This window comes from Platichthys flesus, chromosome 21 (assembly GCF_949316205.1).
Source record: "Platichthys flesus chromosome 21, fPlaFle2.1, whole genome shotgun sequence".
In the NCBI taxonomy this organism is placed as follows: Eukaryota; Metazoa; Chordata; class Actinopteri; order Pleuronectiformes; family Pleuronectidae; genus Platichthys; species Platichthys flesus.
Window position 1 is genome coordinate 7,368,099 of NC_084965.1, and position 23,323 is coordinate 7,391,421.

The following is a 23,323-nucleotide window of genomic DNA, read 5'->3' on the forward strand; positions in this document are numbered from 1 at the left end:
TGCTACTAAAAGTGTTAGTTTCAAAGATTTGTTAGTTTTTTTTTTTAATCATTTAAGTACTACATGAACTACAAATTACATTCGCAAACTCATTCACACATCGCTTTCATACACTGACAGTGTTTGGGTTCACTGTCTTGTCCATGGGCACATCAGGATGCAGGCGGGAAGAACTGAACCCTCAACCTTGATGTTGGACAACCTCCACCCCCGTAGCCACAGCAGACAAATTGTATATTGGAATATTTTCCAATTCTCTATACTGTGAATTTCACACCTAATTCGTTATTTGCAATCTGCTCATTTAATTTGAACAGATAAGGTTTCTTTTTGTGCAAATAAAATACACTGATCCTGACAATCTGGCTTTCCTTTATGTCCAAATGGTTTTACATAATTGGACAAAGCAGGCTTTCATTTTTCCATTATGGAGACAATTCCAATGACTATTCAAATGCAGCAATACCACCTTCCTTTTTGGAACTTTTACAGAACCAAATCATCACCCTGTTTAAAAAGATAATGCTGGACGATGGACGAACTTGGATATTCTTTGACAGAATGAGTCAAAAGTGTATCCAGGTGATTTATGTCAATGATAACCTTGTAAAACATTCACATTATCATTTTTCTCCCATCTTTGGATTCATACCTCAAGCTTGCAAATAGTTCAAGCTGTGGATATGATGCTGCAGAATCCTTCAGAACCTCCGTGAAGTAGGGACCAGCCTCAAACAGTGAATAATTGAACTGAGTCGAGCAGAGCTCAGTCCTTCCCTTCCCACCTGCCTTCAATTAAAAGTGATGAGGAGCTGCGCCTGATCTTCAATGTGAGAACATGATCGGAGCAGTAGAGTCCATCACGCTTAACCCTTCAATCTAAGACCTAAATATCTTGTGAATTGTCTCTTTTGGAGTAAGAGGTTGTCACAGCTTTTATTTGTGCAGTTTATAGAGGCTGAAGTCAGTGAATGAGAACAATTATCAAACAGTTTCAAGATGAGTACAGTTATGGATCTGACCCTTCATCAGTCTGAAGACATGGATATGACTTGTAACCTTCCTCCTGTCAGCACTTCACCCTTACAGGTAAAGTTTTTTGTACCAAGCTTCACTCACTGATAATTTTAACTGATGCCATGTGATTCACTGATCCAACAAGTCCAGAGTAAAGCATTACACCTCATCTGTTGTGCTCTGAGGTGAGTTTCCAGTCTGACTCTGTTCTTCTTTGTTCACAGACTGAAACGTCAGGTGGTGCCGAGCAACAGACGATGAGAGTTTACCTCAGAGTCAGGCCCTTCTCTAAAGTGGAGCTGTCTGACAACGAAGACCAGGTAAACCATCTGATCATCCAGCCCATGTTGTGTTCAGTATAATAACTACTGGTCAAAGTACAAACACAACTTTAGCCATGGGATTTACTTCAATCAATTGGATTTATTTTTGTATAAAGTAGGAGCAAAGCCCTTGAAAGCTACTTTAATATTGAAAAGGTGCAGTTTTTCATTTTTTTGCTGTCAGATTTAACTGTTTTGTTCAATTTATAATTTGAAGAACTTATAGAAATAGTATACGTAGCCTAATGTGTTAGAGATCAAACACCTGAGAGTCTTTTTCAATAAAGCTGATTTCATGACATCAGAGTTAGTAGAATTTAAGGAACTATACCTGGATTAACAAGTTATTTTTATACAAAACATTCTACTTTACTTTAATTTAATTTGTTCGTTAAAGAACAAATGCTGCTCTGTCACTGATAACTACAAAAGATACAGGGCTAAACCACATGGTGCACACAGCCATTCATATGATGAAAGCGTTTGCTTTTATTTATTTTTATTAACAATAATTTTGACACAAAATGATCTAAGATGAATAAACTTTCAAACTTGTCTTATTAAAGTATACATCAATCTTCTCAATCTTATCCCTCTTAATAATTTGTGAACAGTCCGTACGTGCAGACAAAGCTCTACTGCTTGTCATAGTTTCACAGGCATTGTGTCACCTGCTTTTTCCTCATTGAGGCCTGAGTAATGATGTTCCCCTCTTGTTCTTCTCTCAGGATTGTGTGGTGATTGAAAACATCCAGACGGTGACACTGAATGCACCGAAGGGTTCCGCTACCATGAAGAGCAGCGAGAAGGGCATCGGCTTGTCAATCCACAAGTTCTCCTTCACACAGGTCAGCAGCACCGCAAACCTGAGAACTGCTGTCAATTTTCCTAAACACAAAAGGATGTTGTCCGATCATTACTGGTCACTGAGCATCCATAAATATTCAAGCAGTGATGCAGGAATTGGTAAAACAATTAACTTAAGTTAAAGTAAAAATAAATAGACAAATGTAGTCAATAAAATAACCATTTCAAATTTTCTAGTTGATTAAGTATATTTAACTACTTACTTAGTTGGTAAAGTAAAAGTACATGATGAGTTTAGCTTTTTCCCTAATGCAACAGTCTACCATATCATTATGGCTGAGTCCTAGCGGTGGACTTCCTAAATCCATTTTGGATGGATGTACTTTATTGACCCCCAACTGTGAGATTTTCTTAACCAGTGATGCTGCTGCATGAGGCAAAGTCTAATGTAACCGCCTGTTCTGATTGGATCAATTCCCTTCTAGTTATTGAGCTTCTAATGTAATTTATGATTACAAGAAATGTAATGGGCTAGAAAGTGCAAATATTTAACTGTGGAATTTTAGATTTTCGGACCAGAGACGACACAGACTGAGCTCTTTGAGGACACTGTCAAAAGCCAAATGTCTGATTTCTTGGATGGAAAGAATGCACTGATATTCAGCTACGGTGTCACCAACGCTGGGAAAACCTTCACAATTCAAGGTTAAACAAAACAGGAACACAAGAACATGATAATGAGCTGTAGAAGTCCTGTAAAGTTCTGGTGAAAGGCTTAAGTGTGTTTTGATGTTTCAGGGACCCCTAAAGATCCGGGGATACTCCCTCGAGTGCTGGACGCCACCTTCCACCACATCGGAGCAGACCAGTACGAGGACATGGACCTGAAACCCTACCTCAGGAATGACGCACAATACCTGGATTCTGACCAAGTCAAGAGGGAGAGGAGCGCTAAAGCTGCCATTTTTGCTTCAGTCAAAGATGTAAGTACTTCATGCTTCCTCAGATCTGCAAAACAGAAAACATTGCTGGGGATTGAGCCACAGCAACCACAGTGCTTTCTGCAAGAACGTCATAACACGTTTCTGTGCTCACTTCCATCTTAGGAGTGTGATCCCCTCAGAGCCAGTGCTGGGTCAGCGCGTTTACGCTTTCCTTCCACCTCACATTCATCCTCCTCTTTGTCCTACAAACAAACAGGTAGCCTTCATTGAATCAACATAGTGTACATGTGAGTTATCGTACAATTTCCGTTGTCCACAGTGAATCTATAAAGGTGCCACCTCAAGACTCTTTGGTTGGTGTTGTTCTCTGTGCTTTCTATGTTCTTACTTCTTTATTGTTGGCCATTAAACCAGCAGAAGCAGGCAGAAGCCAGTATGCCTTATGGGTGGCATTCTTTGAAATCTACAACGAGTGTGTGTTTGATCTGCTTCAACTCTCCCTGTGCTCCAAGTCCAAGAAACGTGCTTCTCTTCGCGTGTGCGACGACGGTGCAGGAAATGCTTACGTTAAAGGTAAGTTGGAGAAGTCCGTGTGTGTGTGCATGTGTGTGTGTGTTTTATTATATTATATTGCTCAAAGAGTTGCTAAAATGACATAACATTTTTTAAAGATCTGAAGTGGATCAACATCCAGAACCTGGGCGAAGCAGACAAACTACTGCAGTTTGGGAATAAAAACAGAAGCGCTGCAGCCACCAAGATGAACCAGTCCTCAAGCCGAAGGCAATCTCTTTTTGTTTTTTTGTTCCAACCTATCTTTCCTATAAATGCTTTCATCCTTTGTTTTCTAAATTCATACCAATTTTCAATACAGCCATAGCATCTTTACCATGAAGCTACTCCAGATTGACGATGATGAAGTTAAAAGGATGTCAGAGTAAGTACCTTGTGAAGTGGTCATTTGAACTTTTTTTTGTTTGCATCCTACATACTGTAAAATGGTAAATTTTCACTTTTCTAGTCTTTATTCCCACTTAAAGTGCTTTACAGTGCAATTTTGCCATCCATTCGTTCACACACACACATTCAAACAGTGCATGTATATGTAATGCTTTTTCCTATCATGCTCACAGCAGTACAGGCATCATGGGCAGTGTGGGGTTCAACATCTTGCTCAAGGACACTTCGCTATAGGGAATGGAGGAGACTTGGATCGAAACACTAACTTCCTGTTTAGTGGACGAACTGCACCATCTCCTGAACCACAGAATACTCACTTTTACATACTGAAATACTATTGCATATATTTTCCTCATTGTTTATCTAATAAAATTGCTGCCACTTTATTAACATATCTGAATCAACATTAAATGAGAATCATCTAAAATGTTGGTTGGCCTACATGAGGCTATGGGTGTTACTATCGTGCATGATCAGAGATTTAAACATGCACGAGCATGGGTGTTACTATACTCGTGCAGGATCAGAGATTTAATATAGGGAATCAATAAATTATTTTTTTATCTCAGGTTTTCTCTGTGTGACCTGGCTGGCTCCGAAAGATGCAACAAAACCAAAACGTTTGGAGAGAGGCTGAAAGAGGCGGGAAACATAAACAACTCCCTGCTCATTCTGGGGAAGTGCATCACTGCGCTGCGCAACAATCAGACGGACAGGTACAGTACATTTAGAAATATGCCCGATGTTTAAACTGTGCTCTACTATAGCAGATTCCTGGAGATGCTGATTGTTGAACTATGCATGGCCTGGGAATAGTTTGGTAGGTTTGCACTATAGACTAGAGATGGAAGGCACTTTTCCACTTCCTCCCGTTGTACAAAATATGGGGAGCAGTCATGTCGTCCATTTTTCATATGCAGTCAATGGTTTGTACTGTTGCTTTCATCAGAATGAAGAGCAGCAAAATTCCCTTCCGAGAGAGCAAACTCACCAAGCTCTTCCAGGCCGTTTTCTGCGGCAAAGGAAGATCATCTATGATCGTCAACATCAACCAGTGTGCTTCCACCTATGATGAGACTCTCCACGTAATGAAATTCTCTGCCGTGGCCAAACAGGTCCGTCTGATGACATGTTGGTGTGGGAGGAATCAGACCATGAACGAATCTTAGGGGGCTGTAGGATGAGGCAGTGCACCACTAACTTCTGCTCTTCTGGCTGAAGGTGTTGCAGGTGATCCCCGACAAACCTCTGGGGTCTCTGGCTCCTTGTCTGGTTGGCCGCGTTGGCAAACCTCTGATTAGGAACGGGATGGTTGACAACCAGGCCCTGGAGAGCTACCTGTCTGAAGAGGAGTTGCTTGATGAGGAGGATGAGGCCGACATGTCTGTGCTGCCACAGAATGTAACAACTACTGCTCCACATCACATTCAAACACAGTTACATACACATATCAGACATATTAGAAGTTGTCCAATACTGTTTTAATTGGGATTGTAGAGTGATGTGCCAATTTCTTGAGTACATTTTTTTTAAATGTTCTCAGGAGCTAGTGAATGCGATTGAAAGCCTCCGAACAAAACTCCTGGCTGAAAGAAGAAGAAACCTGATGCTGGAAATGGAGATTCGCAAGGAGATGGGAGATGCAATGATACAGCAGCTCATGGAGAGTGATGAACTCCGCAGGTATGTCAAATTTATTTATTCTGGCTAGTGAGGTTTCAGTCTGGCTAATTTGTCTGATTGGTGCAGAATACATAAGCCTTCAATACATGCATTTATTTATTGTAATTTATTGTTTAATGTAAAGCCAGAGACTTTTTAAATGTTTAGTCGACAAATTGATGAGCTGAAGGAGAGCTACCAAGAAAAGCTGGAGAACACGTTTGAGATGTACAAGGATGCCATCAAAGAGCATGCTTACCAGAGCGCCATGAACAATCTGCAAGACGACTACGTACCTCTGGATGAGTTCATCGCAGAAGAGGAGAAAGTAGAGGTATGTTGTTAACCGGTCCGCCTTAATATCAGATGTGCACATTCAAATCGCCAGGTTATGGTAAATACGTTTACATATGTGATGCTAAATTGTCAAATAATAGACTGGATTTATAGAAGCCTGGTAATGTCCAGTGCTATTTTATCAAAACAATTTTTTGGAGTTGTTTAAGCATCAGAATTGGGTCTTACTGTGTGTGTGTAGGCCCTTAGATGTAAAGTGTCAGAGATGGACAGCAGAAGAGTGTCTTCAGTTCCATCAGTACACCAGTCGTGTCAGACTTGCCAATTGCCGGAAGCTGCAGGTGAGTGTGTGATGCTCTTGCAGAAAATGTCCTCTAAATATAACTTTTTTTTTAAGCCTGAGTTGGTCTGTGTGCCTCGCCATAATGGCAGATATCTCTCTTTATATCCACACAGGAGACGATAGACACAAATGGCTTTTCAAAGAAAAGTGTGCCATCGAGAGGATTTGTGAGGATAAACAAGAGGTATCAATCACAAAATCTGAAGCACTAAATGACTCCTGGTCAATATTGTGCTTGATCTACATATGTAGTCACTTTGATTCAACAGAAAATATTTGGTCTTCAGTTGATTTTGTCTCTAGAGAAAAGACTGATGGAGCTAAGTCAAACGCTTCAGAAGGTCAGGGATGGTTTCCTGGAGAAATCACTGGATCTGGAGGTTCTACAGAGGAACTATGATGATCAGGTAAAAATCCTTTAAAAGTAAAGCAAGGGTTTGAGGGCAGCAAGTGAATGATGAAAACATAAAATGTATGAAAATCCATCAAGAATTTTTCTGGCACTTAAAATGGCCTCAAGAATTTTATAATTTCAGCTGTTTGACATGTCCCCAGTATGGAAATCATTTTGTATGTTTGTTGAATATTTGTAGACAAAATCAGTGGAGGACTTCCTCCGGCAGAACGCTGAGAAGGACCGGGAGATTGCCTCCCTGAAGGTAGAAGTTGCCAAATTCTCCCAGAAGTCTCCTATGCAGCCAAAGGTGAAGCGAGGCCTGCTTGCCAACTTCAGGGAGGCAGTGACCTCTCCACGGAAGGGTGCAACTGGCCGAACTCTCAGGAAAACTACTCGGACTGCACAACACTGAGAGGGTTAGGTTTTTTAGGGTACAAGGGAAGGAAACCAGAACAACCCCAGAGAAACGACAAGAGAGGTTTTCATTTATTGGTTTCTACTAAAGTAGAAAGTATGTTATTTTAAATTTGTAATAAAAAATGTATTAGAGGCTTGAAAGCGTCCATCGTGATTCATTTAATCACATTATTTGATGTCTCAAGCCCCAGTGCATGCTGGGTGTTATCTCATGGCCGGAGCTCACTAATGTATGGTTTCTCTCTTTTGAAGTGTGCTTTCTGCAGATAAAAGCTTGTTGTACATGCATACATACTCTGCCATAGAAACATCACGCGAGGGAATTACATGCCTACATACTCTGCTATAGAAACATCACGTGAGGGGATTGCATCCATGCATGCATGCATACATACTGTGCTATAGAAACATCAAGCGAAGGAATTACATGCCTACGTACTCTGCTATAGAAACATCACATGAGGGAGTTCTCGCTCGGTACACGCTGAACTTTCAGCGTGGTCAAACGAGGTTGTCCATTATCTGTGGGCCCTGAGGGGAAGTGAACCAAAGAAGACCCTGACAGGAACAAAGATGCCATATACATCTTTGATTTATTAATTTCTTTGAACTCAGTTTGTGGAAAATATTTAGATCTTTGCCAATATAACATAGAAAAATCGGAGGATAATGCTTACACCACGTTAGTGAAATATGTTGCATATTGCATCCGTAAGTGAATGAAGTGTATCCACTGTGGTGTGCCGAGGTAATGCAGCGCAGCCTCACTTCAGTGAGTGAAAGGGCCATTGTGGGGGACAGCCAGCTGCTGCGCTGTCTCTCTGCTCTGTGTTCGTTAATGAGATTAGCTGTACGTCTTAGTCTGCCTCAGTGCAAAGGGGTCAGTCACAGGATTAGCACCTTGCTCAAAGCGTTGCATCACTTTATTACACTATTTTTTTTACCTCCTTACTTTGACTTTCCCACTTCTTGCTCTTTGTGGGTCATTTTTTTTTCTTCCAGCCTCCAGAGTATGCTTAGTTCAGTTGAAGGTGAGTGGATATACTGCATCATGAGGCCTCAGGACTGAGTGCGTCTTGACCCTCTGCCACTGAATGAAGCATCTTCCAGGGGAAGGAGGACCAGAGCAGGGGCCGCCAGAGAAGTGAAGAGGCAGCTGGGGCAGCATCTCGCCTGCTGTGGCAGAGTCTGGTCCGAGACTCTGGACGAGTCATCCTCATGCCACTTGTGAATAACAAAGTGGGAGATGATTGCACAGTCGGCTCGGACAAGGCTTTGGCTGATGGAGAGGCTCTGGTGGGGTCTTTAATAAAGGTAAATCAATATTTCAACGTTTTATGCTTCGTTATTTTCCTTTCTTACATTCATTACTGTCGTTTCTGGCAGGTTACCATCAATGCTTTTACATACAATATTGTGTGAGCTATAGAGAGACTGTTTAAAATTGCCTGAGATTGAAGAAAAGGGTATTAAAAGTCGTTATGTTCAGCATTGTTAATTACAGCATCTTCACTATTCTTCCTTTTTGTTACTCTTGCATTAGTCTTTCACAAACTAAAGACATTGTAGCAGGTTTTGTCTCCCCTGTGGCTAAAAAGGCACTCTGAATGAAAAGACATTTTGGTCCACTGCGTCTTTGTGATCATTCGAGCGTCTGTGTTAGATAATGTCAGGATCACGTCAAGCTCCCCACCGTTACAAGCAAATATTTGACTTTACATTATTGTATTGCTCTTCTTGAATGAACTTCTTTGCAGCAGTGTATTGTATGTGGAACACGGAATGTAAACAAGTAAATGAAAAACTGATAATGTAAGCTATTGTTGAGTAGGTAAAAGGTATTGTTATTTTTTTACTAGTATCAAACATAAGTCTTATGAAAATACAATTTTGAAAACAATGTAGTTGACATTGTTTTCTTTCCTCCTCCACAGTCCACATCTTGAAATTAGCCGCTGGTACTCTGAGCACACAAGGTTGCTTTGGCTTATCTAGAAATAGATCAACGATAATGAGATTATTCATAATATTTTTCATTGAAACCAGCGCTGCTAATCCTGCAGGTGTAAAATGATGCTACAAGTTAACAAAACACTTTTAACGTATGATTGACATCATGAAACTAACTGTTCCTTTCCCCCAATTTTCCAGTTCTTGGATCATGCGGCTTAAGACTGAGGTGGATGCATGACAGCCATTAAAAAACATTCACTGTGTTTATTATGTCAACATCCACTGATTGGGTGTGAATACGTTTGTCTTGGAGAGTGAATACGTTTGTCTTGGAGATGTGTACAGTCATGGATATATCCTTAGAAGCTCCACGTATTGATTACAATAGAATAAAATATTTCTTTATTTTTCTTCATACAGGTAGTGGCATGTTACCGGCACTTGGCATCATGCGTTGGTGGATGCACAGACAGCTTGCTGCTCAGGGACGAGCTCCGGCAAACCAGAGAAAAGGCCCAAAAGTTGGCCGTGTCCATCTGCCACCACCTGACCGCACACCTGCGGGACAAGAGCCTGCCCGAGGAGCAGCGCAAGGAGATGGAGCTCCTCTGGGTGGCCTTCTCCTCCAGCCTGGAGCTCCTCCATGTTGACATGTGCAAAGTCTTCAGCATGGGCAATGTCTTCTGTCTGGCAAACACTGCTACACTGGTGCAAACTGGCCTTCAAGGTGAATGCAAATCCTGTACATTTAATTGCTAATGCAAATTGAAAATTTAAAAGGTCATTTAGCCAAAGAAAGAAATAATATAACGTAAAAAAGACATTAAAAAAAAGGACATTGATGATGATTGAGTTAAACTGTTCATCAATTATTCTATATGTTGAGCACTGACTTCAGGTCAATTTCCCTTCTGTCCTTAAATCGAGTCGAGTCTCTGTTCATTGCTCAGACACCACTGCTGGGGAATTGTGTTGTGGAGATGCTGTCTCTCTCCTGCATCACTCTCCTTTTTAACATTGTATGAATGACACAGATAACCCTGAGGGGCAACACAACAATTTCTTTATTTACATCCAATTCATTGTTTGCACCACCAGAAGAAAAAAAGTAGGACATTCTGTAGTGGCACATGATTTCCATAGAAAGAAATCACGGCTAACAAAGCACAACTGTAGATACAAATTTTATTTACTTTTAAAGTCTTCACATCATTAGAATGATTTACCATAAGTGTCTTGCTGCTGCTTTTGTCAATGTTTTTTTAGAAAGCTGTTGTGGCTTCTCCCAAAACTGCTCACATCAGTAGATCTCACTTGATTTATTTCTGTGAAAATGCCTGGAACAGGTTCTCGATCAGCATCAGGATTGCATCAGTGAAGATGTTTTTTTTCCTCTGTGCACGTATCATGTGGGATTTTCTAGTGCCACTCATCTGAGTATTGCTGTCCATAGGAGTGTATTTGTCATTTATTTATTTATTCACCATTAGGCACATATTACGCTCACATACAAATAAAAAAGAATCTTAAACACAGCCAACAGATTAAAAACATACAAAGTAAAAACATAGAAGAACATGCATAGAAACAAATTTGAACCGCTTTCAGTAATGTAATGTATGTAACCACCTGTAGTACATGAAAACACCTACAATTAAATCTACCAGGCTGGATTATAAGGCTCAAGTTTTGGTTATTCAGTGGTTTGATTGCCTAAATGTTTCAATATAAATAGCAAGAGATAAATTATGTAGCAGCTGACACAAAGATTTTGAATATGTTAAATAAATAATCTGTTGGCATGAATATGTTTATCTGTGTGAGTAACTTTTGTGTAATGTAAATAATTTTAATGTTCAGTGCAATTGTGAATATCAGGTGTAGCTGCATGTCCCTGCGTGAGGCACAGAAATATGCCTCTTCAATCCTATTAATTCTTGCTATTGATAATAAATATATAACTCTATGAGTCATTGTATACAATGTGAAAGCAGTGGGGAAATATTTAGTCATTGTAAACAGCATGTTGCAGCATGACAAATTACACACAAAAATACAAAGAGGACTGTGACAATTGGTGAAATTTTCTTCAGTTTTTAATAATCATTTCTCAGATACACTAACTACTTGTTCTGTGAGGTTTTTGCAACAGTTGAACTAAGCACTGTACAGACTAAAGCACCAGATTTAATTTTGGCTATTTCAGGTGGAGGCAGTGAGGTTGCAGCTCGGGCTCTCAGTCTGCCAGACCTGAACAAGGCCCAGACTGCAGCCCCAGATGCCAGCATGGAGATTCAGGAGCGTGGCGCCATGGAGCAGGAGATCAGCAACATCGACCACATGATCAGCGACATGGAGATGAAGGTCAACGTGCTGCGCTGGATGGTGGAGCCTCGGGGGCAGCAGTACGCAGACCCGCTCAGCAGCACCGACAGCGCCTCCCTGGCTCTGCTCTCCGTGGACGAGGAGCAGCCTGGACACCAGCCCCTCTGCCAGCGAAGCCACATCTTTGTGATCTCACTGCTGATGGCAGTTGCTCTGTTGGCAGCAACTTTATCTGTCTGTGTTGTCTTCTTCTCATGAGCAAAATGTCTATACTCAACCACTTCAGTAACACTGTAAAGAAATGGCAAGTGTTGCAATTTGTAATGGAAATTCAAGGATTTACTAGTCCATAAGATATTTGGCCACAGAAACACACTGAAATAAATCTGTAAGCAAACTTTTGCCATTTGTTGCATGAATGCAAAGCTGCAATATACTTTACATTTACTTTGTTGAACAAAGTAACTATAAAAACATGATGCTGCCAATTAGAAGTGATACATATTTTCTTAAATTATAATAGGGCGAATGTTTATTTTACTTACCTAACTGTAAAAAGATGGAGCTTGTTTTTAGCTTTGTTCCCATGCAGTATGTTCTCTTCGTGATACAGGAAGGAACAATTGTCACAAAGACCACACATTTAATTCCTTGTTGCCATCAAGATGATATATAGGTGCTGACGCTTGTAGTTGATTTACTGTATAAGCTAAATATTCATTTCCAATGACATTTTGGGGATTAAGTGTTGTGTGTGTGTATAATCTGTGCCGTAGATTTAAGCTTTATAAAAGTTTCCCCTTTGATAAAACTGTTGCTATTTATTTATATTTATTGATGAGCAACGCTGGGTGTGTATTTGAGATGGTGTATAACAAAGATTTTGCTGCTGACTTTACAGTTTTAATTTGCTTAAGTGCAAAATTGTTACATTAAAGGCTCAGTTGGTAGGATTAAGAGACATCTAACCTTGTAACCTTGTTCAGATAAATGCTATACATCTAGTGGTAAAGCTGCAGATTAACCAAGTACTCTTCCCTTCCAAGCATGTAGAACTATTGACTCTACTTACAGTATATAAAGATGGACAACGTGTATCCTCTTCTTTATTCTATCAACAAAGGTTGCCAAAATGTATTTTTCAGATACATTTACAAGATTCTATCTGTAAGGAAACAATTTCTCTCCCTCAACAACAACATATAGTTTCTACTTAGTTATATATGCTCCACTCTTATTTAGCGGTTGAAAACCTTTTACTTTGAAAGGTGTTACCGGACACTGGGGGATTTGGGACAGCCTGTTTGACAAAAAGTTTGATAGCCGCTGTAACAACTTCTCAGGCGGAAGTGCTCCAGTGAAGTCGACTGTCAGCGCCGGCTGCAGGTCGTGACCATGGTGGTGAAACAGTGTCATTCGCGACTCAAGCTCTTTGTCTTGAACCGACCAGAGAAGAAGTTGTATGAGCCTCCTGCTTTCAACAGAGCGGACAGGTCCTCCGCCACCGTCTCGACTGTGACGGCCGGGAACACATCACGGACGCTCCGGGGTTTCGCTGCGGCAGCTTGGTGCGGCTGTGAGGAGCAGCCGCGGGGAGAGAGGCGAGCTGCTGGACGGAGGATCTCACAGGTTTCTGCCGGGGCACACATGTCTGTCAGAGGTAACTGAAGGATGATCAACACTGAACATAAAGACACTGCTGCAAAACAAGCAACTTATATCATCAAATCAGCTCTGTCAAACGAATGGCAAAATAAAAGTCCTCTACAGGTCAGAGAGGTCAAATGCAGCACACCATAACCACACCTTATTATACTGGTCATTATAATAATATTGGACAAAAAACGATGTATGTATTTATATATCACCTTTAAAATGTAAGTAAAACCAAGCAAACAATAAGAAAATAAGAAACAATTTAAAAACAATTTAAATATCACACAGCATTTGTGCACAGATACAGAAATAAACAAAAGTGTTACAAATGAGAAAAGAGTAGAAACAAGATAAATTGAAACATGATATAAATATTATAATAGAAAGTGAGATAGAAAATGAGGAGAAAGCACGCACAAAAAATGTATTATTAAGAGTATTTAAAAGAGGCACAAGAGTTTGTTAGAGGTGGGAGTCCTGACAGAAAAGGCCTGGTCTCCTCTGCTCATTACACTTTTCACTAGTGTTAATGCTCATCCACTCTCCGTGATACACTATGAACACACCACACCTGACATTAAGTATAAATATATTTTATTAGTAGGCAGATCCCCTAATTTTTATGGGGAATATAGACACAGCAAAGACAATTATAGACCAACAAACAAAGTATCATGTCCACAGATTACAAACTACACACTCCTATGGTCACAGCTCTTATATAGAACTGAGTTTACAGCCAGACCCTGATGCAGCATGTTTTCATTAGAAACCTTACACGCATTCACAGTATTTATGCAATATGCACCAAGTGTGTGCGTGTGTGTGTGCATATGAACTGTTTACATTTTAAATTTAGTTCAACCTGTCCAACCCTTACCTCACACTACTCATGTTTGCTCTGATTCTAATGGCCATTATGTGAAGTTTCAGATTTTGTTAAATCAATATAACATTATGTTACTAATGTCAATGTTCTGGTTTGTAGCAACAGCAAAAAAAAAATGCACAGCAGTGGAGGGCTCATGCACAACCATTAATTATTATATTTAAATGTAAAATATATTGATGTATTGAGATTGGATAAATACCGGTTCAGTAATTTTTGTATAATTCAGTCAGCAAATTCGAATAAAAACTCCTTGCAAAGATGGCTCTGAATAAAAAACAAAACAACAACCCTGCTATGAATTACTCGTTAATCCAATAAACATAAAGACTATGTCTAGTGTGATATAATTAAGTATTAATAAAGTGTCAAATCTGTGACAACAATTTAAAACTCATATATTGTAAGAAATGCAAAAATGAGACAAAGGGGGAAATGACTGATGTTAAAAGTTTCGTAATAACTTTTTTTTGTAACCACCATCTCTTGTGTGTGGATTTCAGAGTTGAGCACCTCTGTCAGAAACTTCCAGTATGATCTGAAACCAGAAGTACCTAACTCTGAAGGCAGGAAGCTGTTTTTTGACACACATGCGGTGGTACGACTCTTTGAAGACAATGGTTTGGCTTCTTCTGTTGCCTCATTTTACTTGTTCTGAGTTGATAACCTCCGGTGATTTCTCTCATCAATATGTATTTTTTTAAATATTAACAGGTTTCACAACTCAGCAAGCTGAGGTGATGGTGAAAGTGCTGGTGAGGATGACCGCCTCCAACATGGACGTCATCTATAACGACATGGTCACCAAAGTGCAGCAGGTTTGTATATTGTACATTTTAACCATGATCATCATGTTTCTACCACTCCACATTACATCTTAGGAAACACACGGTTAACTTTTTAGTCAAGCTCATGTTTAGTTATCATGTGGAACAGTATTTGTTTATGAAAATAATTCAAATTTAAGCTGACATTTCATAACTTTATCATCTTCATTTCGTTTTATCAAAAGTAGGAATATACTATGAAATAAATAACACCCGGATATGGCGCTCGTTATCCATTTCACTGCAATAATAGAAAAATACATTATTCGTATTTTAATGTGAAAGGGTTTTATGGCCACCTTCATTAGCAATACATTCAATACTTAAAACTTCTGCTGTAGATTATAAATATGATTTATGGGGTTTTCCAAAGAAAATTTTAGTTCAGGCCAGTAATCAGAGTTTTTGTTGACTGCTTTACGCTTCTTGGACATTTTTCTGCTTGAAAGTCTGTTTGGAAAGACAAATTTAATTTAATTACGAGTACAATTCTTAACAAAGCTCAATCAGCAACCAGTAGAGACGTTATTTATTGGACTCAGTCACTACAACGTCAGTTAAGTGAATTATTTACTTTTATTCCATATTATTAAATTGCTTCCAAAGAGTTTTGACTCATGCCCAGTGATTCACCAGATGAACATTCTTATTTGTAGTATTTAGTATTTTTTTTTAACTCTAATATGCTTTACGTGATTTTTGGCAGGAGATAATGCTGCAGCGTGTGATGTCTCAGATTGCATCTGTGAAGAAGGACATGATCATTCTTGAGAAGAGCGAGTTCTCCACTTTGCTGGCAGAGAACGAGGTACGTTTTATGTCGCTGCGGTGCTGATGATGCTCACTAAATTCCCATCAATGTATATTTGTCCATCTATCTACTGTAAAGATGAAGCGTAAGCATGTTTGGGTTCATATTTAATGGAGGGCTTATCCAAATGTTGTATACTATGTCTTTTGACCATTAGTTTGAAAGCAAAATGCACAATTACTGCAAATTAATATGAATAAAAATCAGTCATGCCAGATAAAAGTGGAAGCAGAAGATTATTATAATATAGTTGCTTTATGTTTGACGTGTTTGCCTAAGTGGTAACATGAATGACTGTGTACTGTGCAGTATGTTTGTTTAAACATCTTGATTCATTTGTTAAATTTTTTTTCAATATTCCTCCCAGAAACTCAAGATCCAAATACTGCAGCTGAAAGTCGGACTGTCTGTAAGTGGTTAGACTTACTCACATCAGATTATGTTTTATATTTTATGGTACAAACATTTCTTATGAAATTCCTTTGTTTGTCTTCACCTTGCAGGATATCACGAATAAAGTTCGCTCAGACACTATTTTGGACATGAATTTAGAGAAAAGCCGTGTAAAGGAACTGGTAAGTGTTTGAAGAAATCATGTATTGGATTAAAATCACTTTTTCTCAGTAATTTATGATACCCAATACCTAAACTTTAAGAATTATAGTGATGATTGGCTTATATATAAAATGTGAAGCTGACAGGTCAGGTTCTTGTATTCCTCCTCTTAATAAATATATTTTTATAATTTCCAGAAATCCCAGCACGAGAAAATGCTTCTGGAAATGCGAACTGAAATCATGGAAATGGTTTGTACATATGCATTGCACCTATATGTTTCCTAAATTATCACATGTTATTCTGTAGTGTACAGTAGGTGCATCCATGGACAGAAGCAGGTGTTATAAACATCTGGTCGGTGTTTACTGGGGCTTATACATGATTCCCTTTTATTTTTTCACAGACTGCTGAGCAAGATCGTCATTTGACTCAGACCAACATGAAAATAGACACTGAAGCGGCCGGTTTGAAAACCATGTTGGAGTCACACAAACTGGATACAATAAAATACCTTGCAGGTGGGACTTGGCACTTGTGCACTGTTTACTAAACAATGTAATCTACTGATAAGTTTTAATGGTTTTTGTTGAGTGATTTTATTGTAGAGGGTAAAGAAGAGGAGGTTTAAGTGGGGTCTTATAGTCCGGGACCTTTAACCCTCAATGCCACTGAGGCTGTTTGTTTCCTACATACAAATGAAATACATGTATGTGATATTGCATATCGTATTCATGTGGCAACGAGTTTAGAAATTAAAGCATAAGTCGTTAGAAAAAGCAAATTTTGACAAAATGAATGATCTATGCTATTTTCTCCTTTAGGTTCTGTGTTCACATGTCTCACTGTAGTCCTGGGTTTCTATCGTATTTGGATGTAAGCTGTTATCAGGAGAAAAAAAATCTCAGCATTCCTCTGAAAGCCCAGTATTCATTTCAACCAGTCACCAGGCCCTGCACTGGATATCAGGGTGGGCCATTAGAGGAGGAAACACCGTCCTCTAGCTCTGACCTTGCTCACCTCTAACCTCCTCCCACACAAGCAACTGTTTACCTGCGGTAAAACATGAACTTTCAGCATCTCCTCTGAGTCTTTCAGCATTCAGAGACCAATTCCTTCTCACGTCTGACCTTATTTTGTTGCATTTCATTGATCAGAATTTTTGTTTGTGCTCCTTAATACTTTATTCTATCATCATTTTCTGATATGATAAACTGAGAGGAAGAAGCAAAGGAAGGAACACAATTACACCAGTTTTTTACAGACATACAATCTCTTAATAAATAGCAAATACTTGATGTTTTAGCTGCCTAGAGATATTTCATCTGCTGTTACTTTGTTGAATTATAATTTCTCAACAGTGCACTGTGATAAAGTAGTCCCAGTCAAGTCTACCTTTATGAATGATATATAATAGTGTTTGGAGCTGAAGTTAAACTGTTTAAGGGGTATGTAAATATTTTATTTATGGGCATAATATGCTGTAAAATAAGCTGTCGGTCTGGAACTCAAAAGGGATTAATGTAATTTATGTAACCACTATATTATCACATATATTTTACTTTAATTGATCATTCTAGCTGTTTTAACTGGATTTTTATGTTATTTGAATGAAATGAATTAATAAATATGCACTGAGCTAACATGACTGTGTTGAAGACGAGTCATTGCACAGAACCGGATTTACTGAATTGAAAAAGACTGATAACGATATGGTGACAGAAAATGTAATTTACAGTATGTGTGTTTCTATTTAATAACATGAAAATGTTGTATTAGCGACCACAACAGTGCTGTTGACGAGTAATTGTGGCTTCCATGGATGGGTATATGAGACACATCAGATGTCACGCCACATATGAACCTTTCCTTGACTTTTAATTTGAAAAACCCATTGACCCGGAAGTATTTGTCCTCCTCTCTTGTACTAGCACGTGTGTATGTGTCAGAGCAGAGTTCAGCAATCAGTAAATACACACAGACGCACTCTCTGTGGAGTGTGGCGGAACATGTGTGTGTATGTGTGTGTAAAAAGCGCCATGAGTTAATTTTACAGGTTGTGTTGACTCAGACCGAGGAGTCATGACAGCTAGCGGCTAGGCTAACAGATCGATCTCAGGTAGGTGTTTTTCTTGTCTTGTTAGAAAGTGGTGCAGCTCCAACTGCCAGCGTGTTCAAGGCTGATGGGAACTCTAGGTGTAATACTGTTGGATTCGTTTACTACTATCAAAATCTGAGTGTTCCCCCTCCAGACCACATTAGCAGAGCAGTTTACCACAGACTCGCATCAGATCACACCAGGTCAAGATCATCCATCATATCATATTTATTCCCCCATCCAACTGTGTTTTAACAATTGCCTGGAGTCTATTTATTAATCTACACAAGAGTATTGCATTGACTTCCTCTTGCTTTTTCTATATTAATGAGATTTTATTCTCAGAAAAAGTTTCATGAGAGTTTTATTTAGATAGCTCCAAATCCTGGTGCTTTCCACCTGAACAATCCCAAAGTACAGAGCTGGCAAGGCATACAAACTAATAGCAATGCCATCTACTGTTTATTTCTTAAACAAACAAGCATTTCCCAATGGCTCAAACCCAAAATATAAAGAATTGGATTGGGACATGTTTGCTTCAATGCTCTGAGAAGACTAAATGATAGTTTCTCTTGAAATTTGAGGCAGGCCATATCCATAATAAATAAATAAATATTTGTCAGAAAAAAACAGACATAATTGTTTCCTCACTACTGTACTAATACAGTCCAGGATTGATTATTGAATGTGAACATTGGTTTCATTTATGTTTGTATTTTTTACAGACGCTGTTTAGTGTTCCCATGCAATAATGGCCGACGCGTTCAGCAGCAGCTCGGAAACGGTGCTCCAGCGAGTGGTGGATGTCACAGTGAAGACAAATACTCCTCCAGAGAAACTTGAGGAGTTGTATCAGATAAAGACAACCTGCGACTTTATCAGTCAGCATCAATTTCAAAAGGTGAGGATGTAAAAAAAATCAATGCAATTCAAATGTTTTTATATTTATCTTATATAACGCTGTATAAAAGAGAGCGGGATAGAAACACACAACTATTGTTTCAAGGCTCTGTGACTTATAAAATTGAGTCAGTCTCCTGAAAGGTGTACTGTTGCTGGTATGATTTCAAAATGGGCATCAGCAGGTAATTTCTATACCTAAACTTTACAAATACTTGCAGAGGGAGCTATTATCTGCTGGTTATTGCAAATGTTTATAGGAAGCCTAAAGTTTGTGTGCGCTCTATTGAACAGAACAGAATGTATAACTCCCACATGATGACTGTGGCAGTGGTAAAAGATAAGCCTGGGAAAACATGGTTAATCTTTTCAATAAAACATTCAATTGTACAGGAAGTGTGAAAATGATAAGCAATGAAATATGAAAGGGATTATAGAGGATCATTGCCAGCACCAGCAGGGAGAGAATCTTTTCATAATAAACATAAACAACTGGTTTTTGAATGTGGATTTTTTATAATTAGACCAGACACATTGTAAAATGCCAAATTTAAACTGTTCACACTCAAAGCAATGGAAGTTAAACACTAAGTTTTCACAGCTTCATAACACATGCATATTAACCAACCGTTGTTGAGCTTTGATGTGGAAACTACTGTTTGCAAGTTTACACTCAACGTTTTGGTCACATTTGTTTTAACAATATGCACCCACACAGACCACTGCGTTTACATAGTGTCATTTAGTCAGTGGTAAACTCAGAGTGAACATTCAGTAAACGTTTCATAAAACGGTCTGTGTTAGGTTAGGTCAATCCGTCCCTTCTACCACCCAATAATGTGCTTCTCCTTATCAATGTAACACCGGTGATTGTCTGACCACTAAGTGGATTTCGACCGACCAGTCGAACACCGGACTGAAGCCCATTTGATAAGCTGCTAATCAGTGAAACAGCTAAAGTTGAGTTAGATACTGTGAGGGAAGTTAATTTGCCTAAATGTCTTCAGGTTGCTCTGCAGTTTCCTGATGAGCTGTTGGTGGACTCCGTTACAGTTGCAGCAGAGATTGAGAACCACAGTAATGCAAAGACGTTCATTTTAGGAGATACATCCTATGGCAGGTAACACACCATGCTTCGTTTCATACATTCGTAAAGAACTGGCCATTGCCAACACAACATGAATTTTATTTTGAAGGTTAGGCACATAGATTTGTCTTCAAGGTTTTAATTAAAGGCTCATTTATGCTCCCTTTACGTATGAAAAGAGATTCATTAATTTCAAATGATTGAGCTGTCACTGCTGTCTTCTACTTCCATGTTTCCTTTACGTTATATCGACGGCAGAGGAGGATTTGTTAATGTGTCTGTGCTAAGGCAAAATAACATCATATTAATGCCTGTCGTTTCTTACAAAGTCAATAAATATATTTTATTGTTGACATTTTTTCCTTATGTCTTAATCTGTTGGATTCACTTACCTTACATAATTTCTGTGGTACTGCTCTATTTCGATTGTTGACGTTGAGCATAAATGAGCCTTAACCTTATTGTGAGTTGAAATGTGTCTGTGGGATTGTTGCCTGTTTAATGGAGATGTTGCTAAACTTCATTGAACTCTTTTGAGCAGCTGCTGTGTGGATGAGGTGGCTGCAGAGCATGTTGGAGCAGACTGCATTGTGCACTATGGCAGAGCCTGCCTGAGCGCCTCTAAAAGGCTGCCCCTGATGTACGTGTTTGAGAGAAGACAGCTGGACATTGAGAAGTGCGCCTCTGCCTTCAGGGAACTCTACCCTGACACACAGAGTCACATCATTATCCTGTTTGATGTGAACTATGTTCATGTGATTGGTAAGATCTCACATAAAAGATCTCTCCTGTAAAAATATATAATCATTATTCCCCTCTCAGTAACTCAACACCACTTCTTTTTTCCAGGTGACCTTCTGGAACTTCTGTCTCCGGAGTATCCAAACCTCGTTGCCTCAGATCTCGTTGTCGAAGGGGAGCAGTGTTTCAGTCACAGCCAGATTAAAAGAAAACATGGCAATTGTCTGTCGGAACAAGACAACAGCCAGGTGATTTGTCAATTTGGGAGACAATTCACCTTGAGCGGTGGTTCAAATATAACAGATCATAGTATGTTCTACGTTGGCCAGGAAGGAGCAACGCTGCGTAACTTCATGATGACTTGGAATCGCTGCTCATTTTGTTCTTTTGACCCAGTAACTATGATGGGTAGGAAGGAGTCAGTTAGCATCAACCGTGCGCTAATGAAGCGCTATTACGCTATAGAAAGGGCCAAAGATGCCAGTGTGGTCGGCATCCTGGTTGGAACACTGGGGGTGGCCGACTACCTCACCATCATCCAGCAGCTGAAAGAGACCATCGTCAGGGCTGGCAAGAAGAGCTACATGTTTGCCATGGGGAAACTGAACGTGCCCAAACTTGCAAACTTTTTGGAAATTGACATTTTTGTGTTAATTGCTTGTCCGGAGAATTCACTGTTGGACTCAGGTGAGTTCTATAAACCTGTAGTGACACCGTTTGAGATGGAGGTGGCGTGCAACAAGAACAGGGAGTGGTCAGAGGAATATGTCACGGACTTTCGACATCTCATACCAGGTTAGTTTGGGATTGATTGATGTCACAAAACTCTAAATAATCTCTTTTTTACTTTATATTTATGGACTGTATGAAATTATTAATTGAGTGATGGGTATTTATTTTTGCTTGAGGATTTTGAATTGTGTCTTTTTGGGAGAATTAAGGTGTGAGCTGGGTCATGTCCAGAACAAATTTCAATTTCAGCCTGTCCATGTTCAGGTTAAATTTCTGAAACGGTCAAACAGTTGGAAATGATTACTTTATTTTGTGCAGTGAGTCATGAACAGTGATCTAACAGATACAATATAAAGTCAAATGTGTGATATTAATGTGACCAATATTATTATTAAATTTAAACGTTTATGTAGAATAACTACAAAAGAATAATATAATCAGTTTGCTACAAATTGGAAATTGTTTATTTCATGAATAATGTAGTTTGCACTGGTTGTTACTGGGATTAATATTATCCCATCATTCTTTTGAATTGGATTTTCCTTAAATTTTTGTAATGGGAGGGTGTCCATTAATACAAGGATCAAAAATGTTAATTAAGCTGGATATTTTTTTTCACCTAGTCCCAGATAAGAGTTCTACACATTTATGCATTAGCCATTCGAAATGATATCAGATATTTTATCTCCAACGTGATCTAGGTGGACAGAGTCATGTTCCTCTGGCTGATCAGCAAGAGGAAGGCGATGAGACGGACGTGTCTTTAATCACAGGAGCTATGCGGAGTCGCTGCGTGTTGAACAGTGAGCCTGCAGAGTCCTCACATGGCTCCTCAGTGGTCCTCAGGAACCAGGCGCTAATCGTAGCCAACATAGATTCTGCTGGTATGGGACAGTCAGAAAGTACCGTTAAATTCACGCAGTGTTTTCCTTCATTTCCATACACCCACATGTTTATTGCAGAATTGTGCAGTTACTCTTAAACTTTCCAACTTAATGCATGATGTACAATTTCACATTTTTGCTTTGTATTTTCAGCATCATTTCTGGCAGGACGAAGCTGGCGTGGCTTAGAGCAGCAGTTGGGAGAGACCCCTGTGGTGAAGGCAGTAGAGGGCAGGAGAGGCATAGCTATTGCTTATGAAGAGGAAGGAACGTCTTCATGATAATTTAACTTTATTCCACAAGCTCATCGATAGATTATTTAATCATCACTACCTGCAGCTACAAGTGTGCAGTATATGACTTGTACTCATAGGAATATGTAAGTAATTAATAAACCAATACAGGGATCACCCTTTGTTATTTAATTTTTTTTTGTGTGTCAGTTGTTTTGGAACATTTTCGGCTTATTACCGTGATAATAGAGACCACCGAGATAATTTTGTCACTATAATCGTGATATGAAATTTTCACTTGGTTTCATCTCTACTCTGAATCTTCATAAATTTGGAGTGAAGGGGATCAAAAAAAGACACTGGATATGTAATAATTTTTTTTCACATGAGTATTGCACAGATAGTCGTAATAACCCAAACCATAATTTATAACTTTAGATTATGAATATATAAATGGAAGCGGAA

At 39.1% G+C, this 23,323-nt stretch overlaps 4 protein-coding genes across 5 annotated transcripts; all 4 read left to right on the forward strand.

Moving 5' to 3' along the window:
* The first annotated feature begins 816 nt into the window (after nt 1-816).
* zgc:56231 (uncharacterized protein LOC406257 homolog) lies at nt 817-7,296 on the forward strand. 2 transcript variants are annotated; one of them, XM_062379687.1, is made up of 18 exons: nt 817-1,089; nt 1,242-1,337; nt 2,069-2,188; nt 2,714-2,852; nt 2,946-3,130; nt 3,254-3,347; nt 3,506-3,664; nt 3,763-3,874; nt 3,966-4,028; nt 4,621-4,767; nt 5,001-5,166; nt 5,273-5,452; nt 5,595-5,734; nt 5,882-6,047; nt 6,252-6,351; nt 6,467-6,537; nt 6,641-6,760; nt 6,947-7,296. In XM_062379687.1, exons 1-18 carry the CDS (start codon nt 1,000-1,002, stop codon nt 7,160-7,162), a joined length of 2,364 nt encoding a protein of 787 aa, XP_062235671.1. In that variant the 5' UTR covers nt 817-999; the 3' UTR covers nt 7,163-7,296. The 2 variants fall into 2 exon arrangements, with proteins under 2 accessions (XP_062235671.1, XP_062235672.1); XM_062379688.1 differs by having other exon boundaries at nt 3,509-3,664.
* Nucleotides 7,297-8,025: 729 nt separating this feature from the next.
* On the forward strand, nt 8,026-11,727 carry rgs9bp (regulator of G protein signaling 9 binding protein). Its single transcript, XM_062379686.1, has 3 exons — nt 8,026-8,481; nt 9,541-9,847; nt 11,327-11,727. The coding sequence occupies exons 1-3, from the start codon at nt 8,386-8,388 to the stop codon at nt 11,701-11,703; spliced, it is 780 nt and encodes a 259-aa protein (XP_062235670.1). The 5' UTR covers nt 8,026-8,385; the 3' UTR covers nt 11,704-11,727.
* A 1,033-nt stretch (nt 11,728-12,760) lies between these two features.
* On the forward strand, nt 12,761-17,825 carry mcur1 (mitochondrial calcium uniporter regulator 1). The gene is made up of 9 exons (XM_062380122.1): nt 12,761-13,105; nt 14,494-14,610; nt 14,705-14,808; nt 15,524-15,625; nt 15,996-16,037; nt 16,132-16,203; nt 16,381-16,434; nt 16,590-16,704; nt 17,008-17,825. Exons 1-9 carry the CDS (start codon nt 12,841-12,843, stop codon nt 17,061-17,063), a joined length of 927 nt encoding a protein of 308 aa, XP_062236106.1. The 5' UTR covers nt 12,761-12,840; the 3' UTR covers nt 17,064-17,825.
* A 280-nt stretch (nt 17,826-18,105) lies between these two features.
* On the forward strand, nt 18,106-23,050 carry dph2 (diphthamide biosynthesis 2). The gene is made up of 7 exons (XM_062379632.1): nt 18,106-18,302; nt 19,007-19,182; nt 20,189-20,301; nt 20,810-21,030; nt 21,118-21,804; nt 22,443-22,625; nt 22,779-23,050. The coding sequence occupies exons 2-7, from the start codon at nt 19,033-19,035 to the stop codon at nt 22,904-22,906; spliced, it is 1,482 nt and encodes a 493-aa protein (XP_062235616.1). The 5' UTR covers nt 18,106-18,302; nt 19,007-19,032; the 3' UTR covers nt 22,907-23,050.
* The last annotated feature ends 273 nt before the right edge of the window (nt 23,051-23,323 follow it).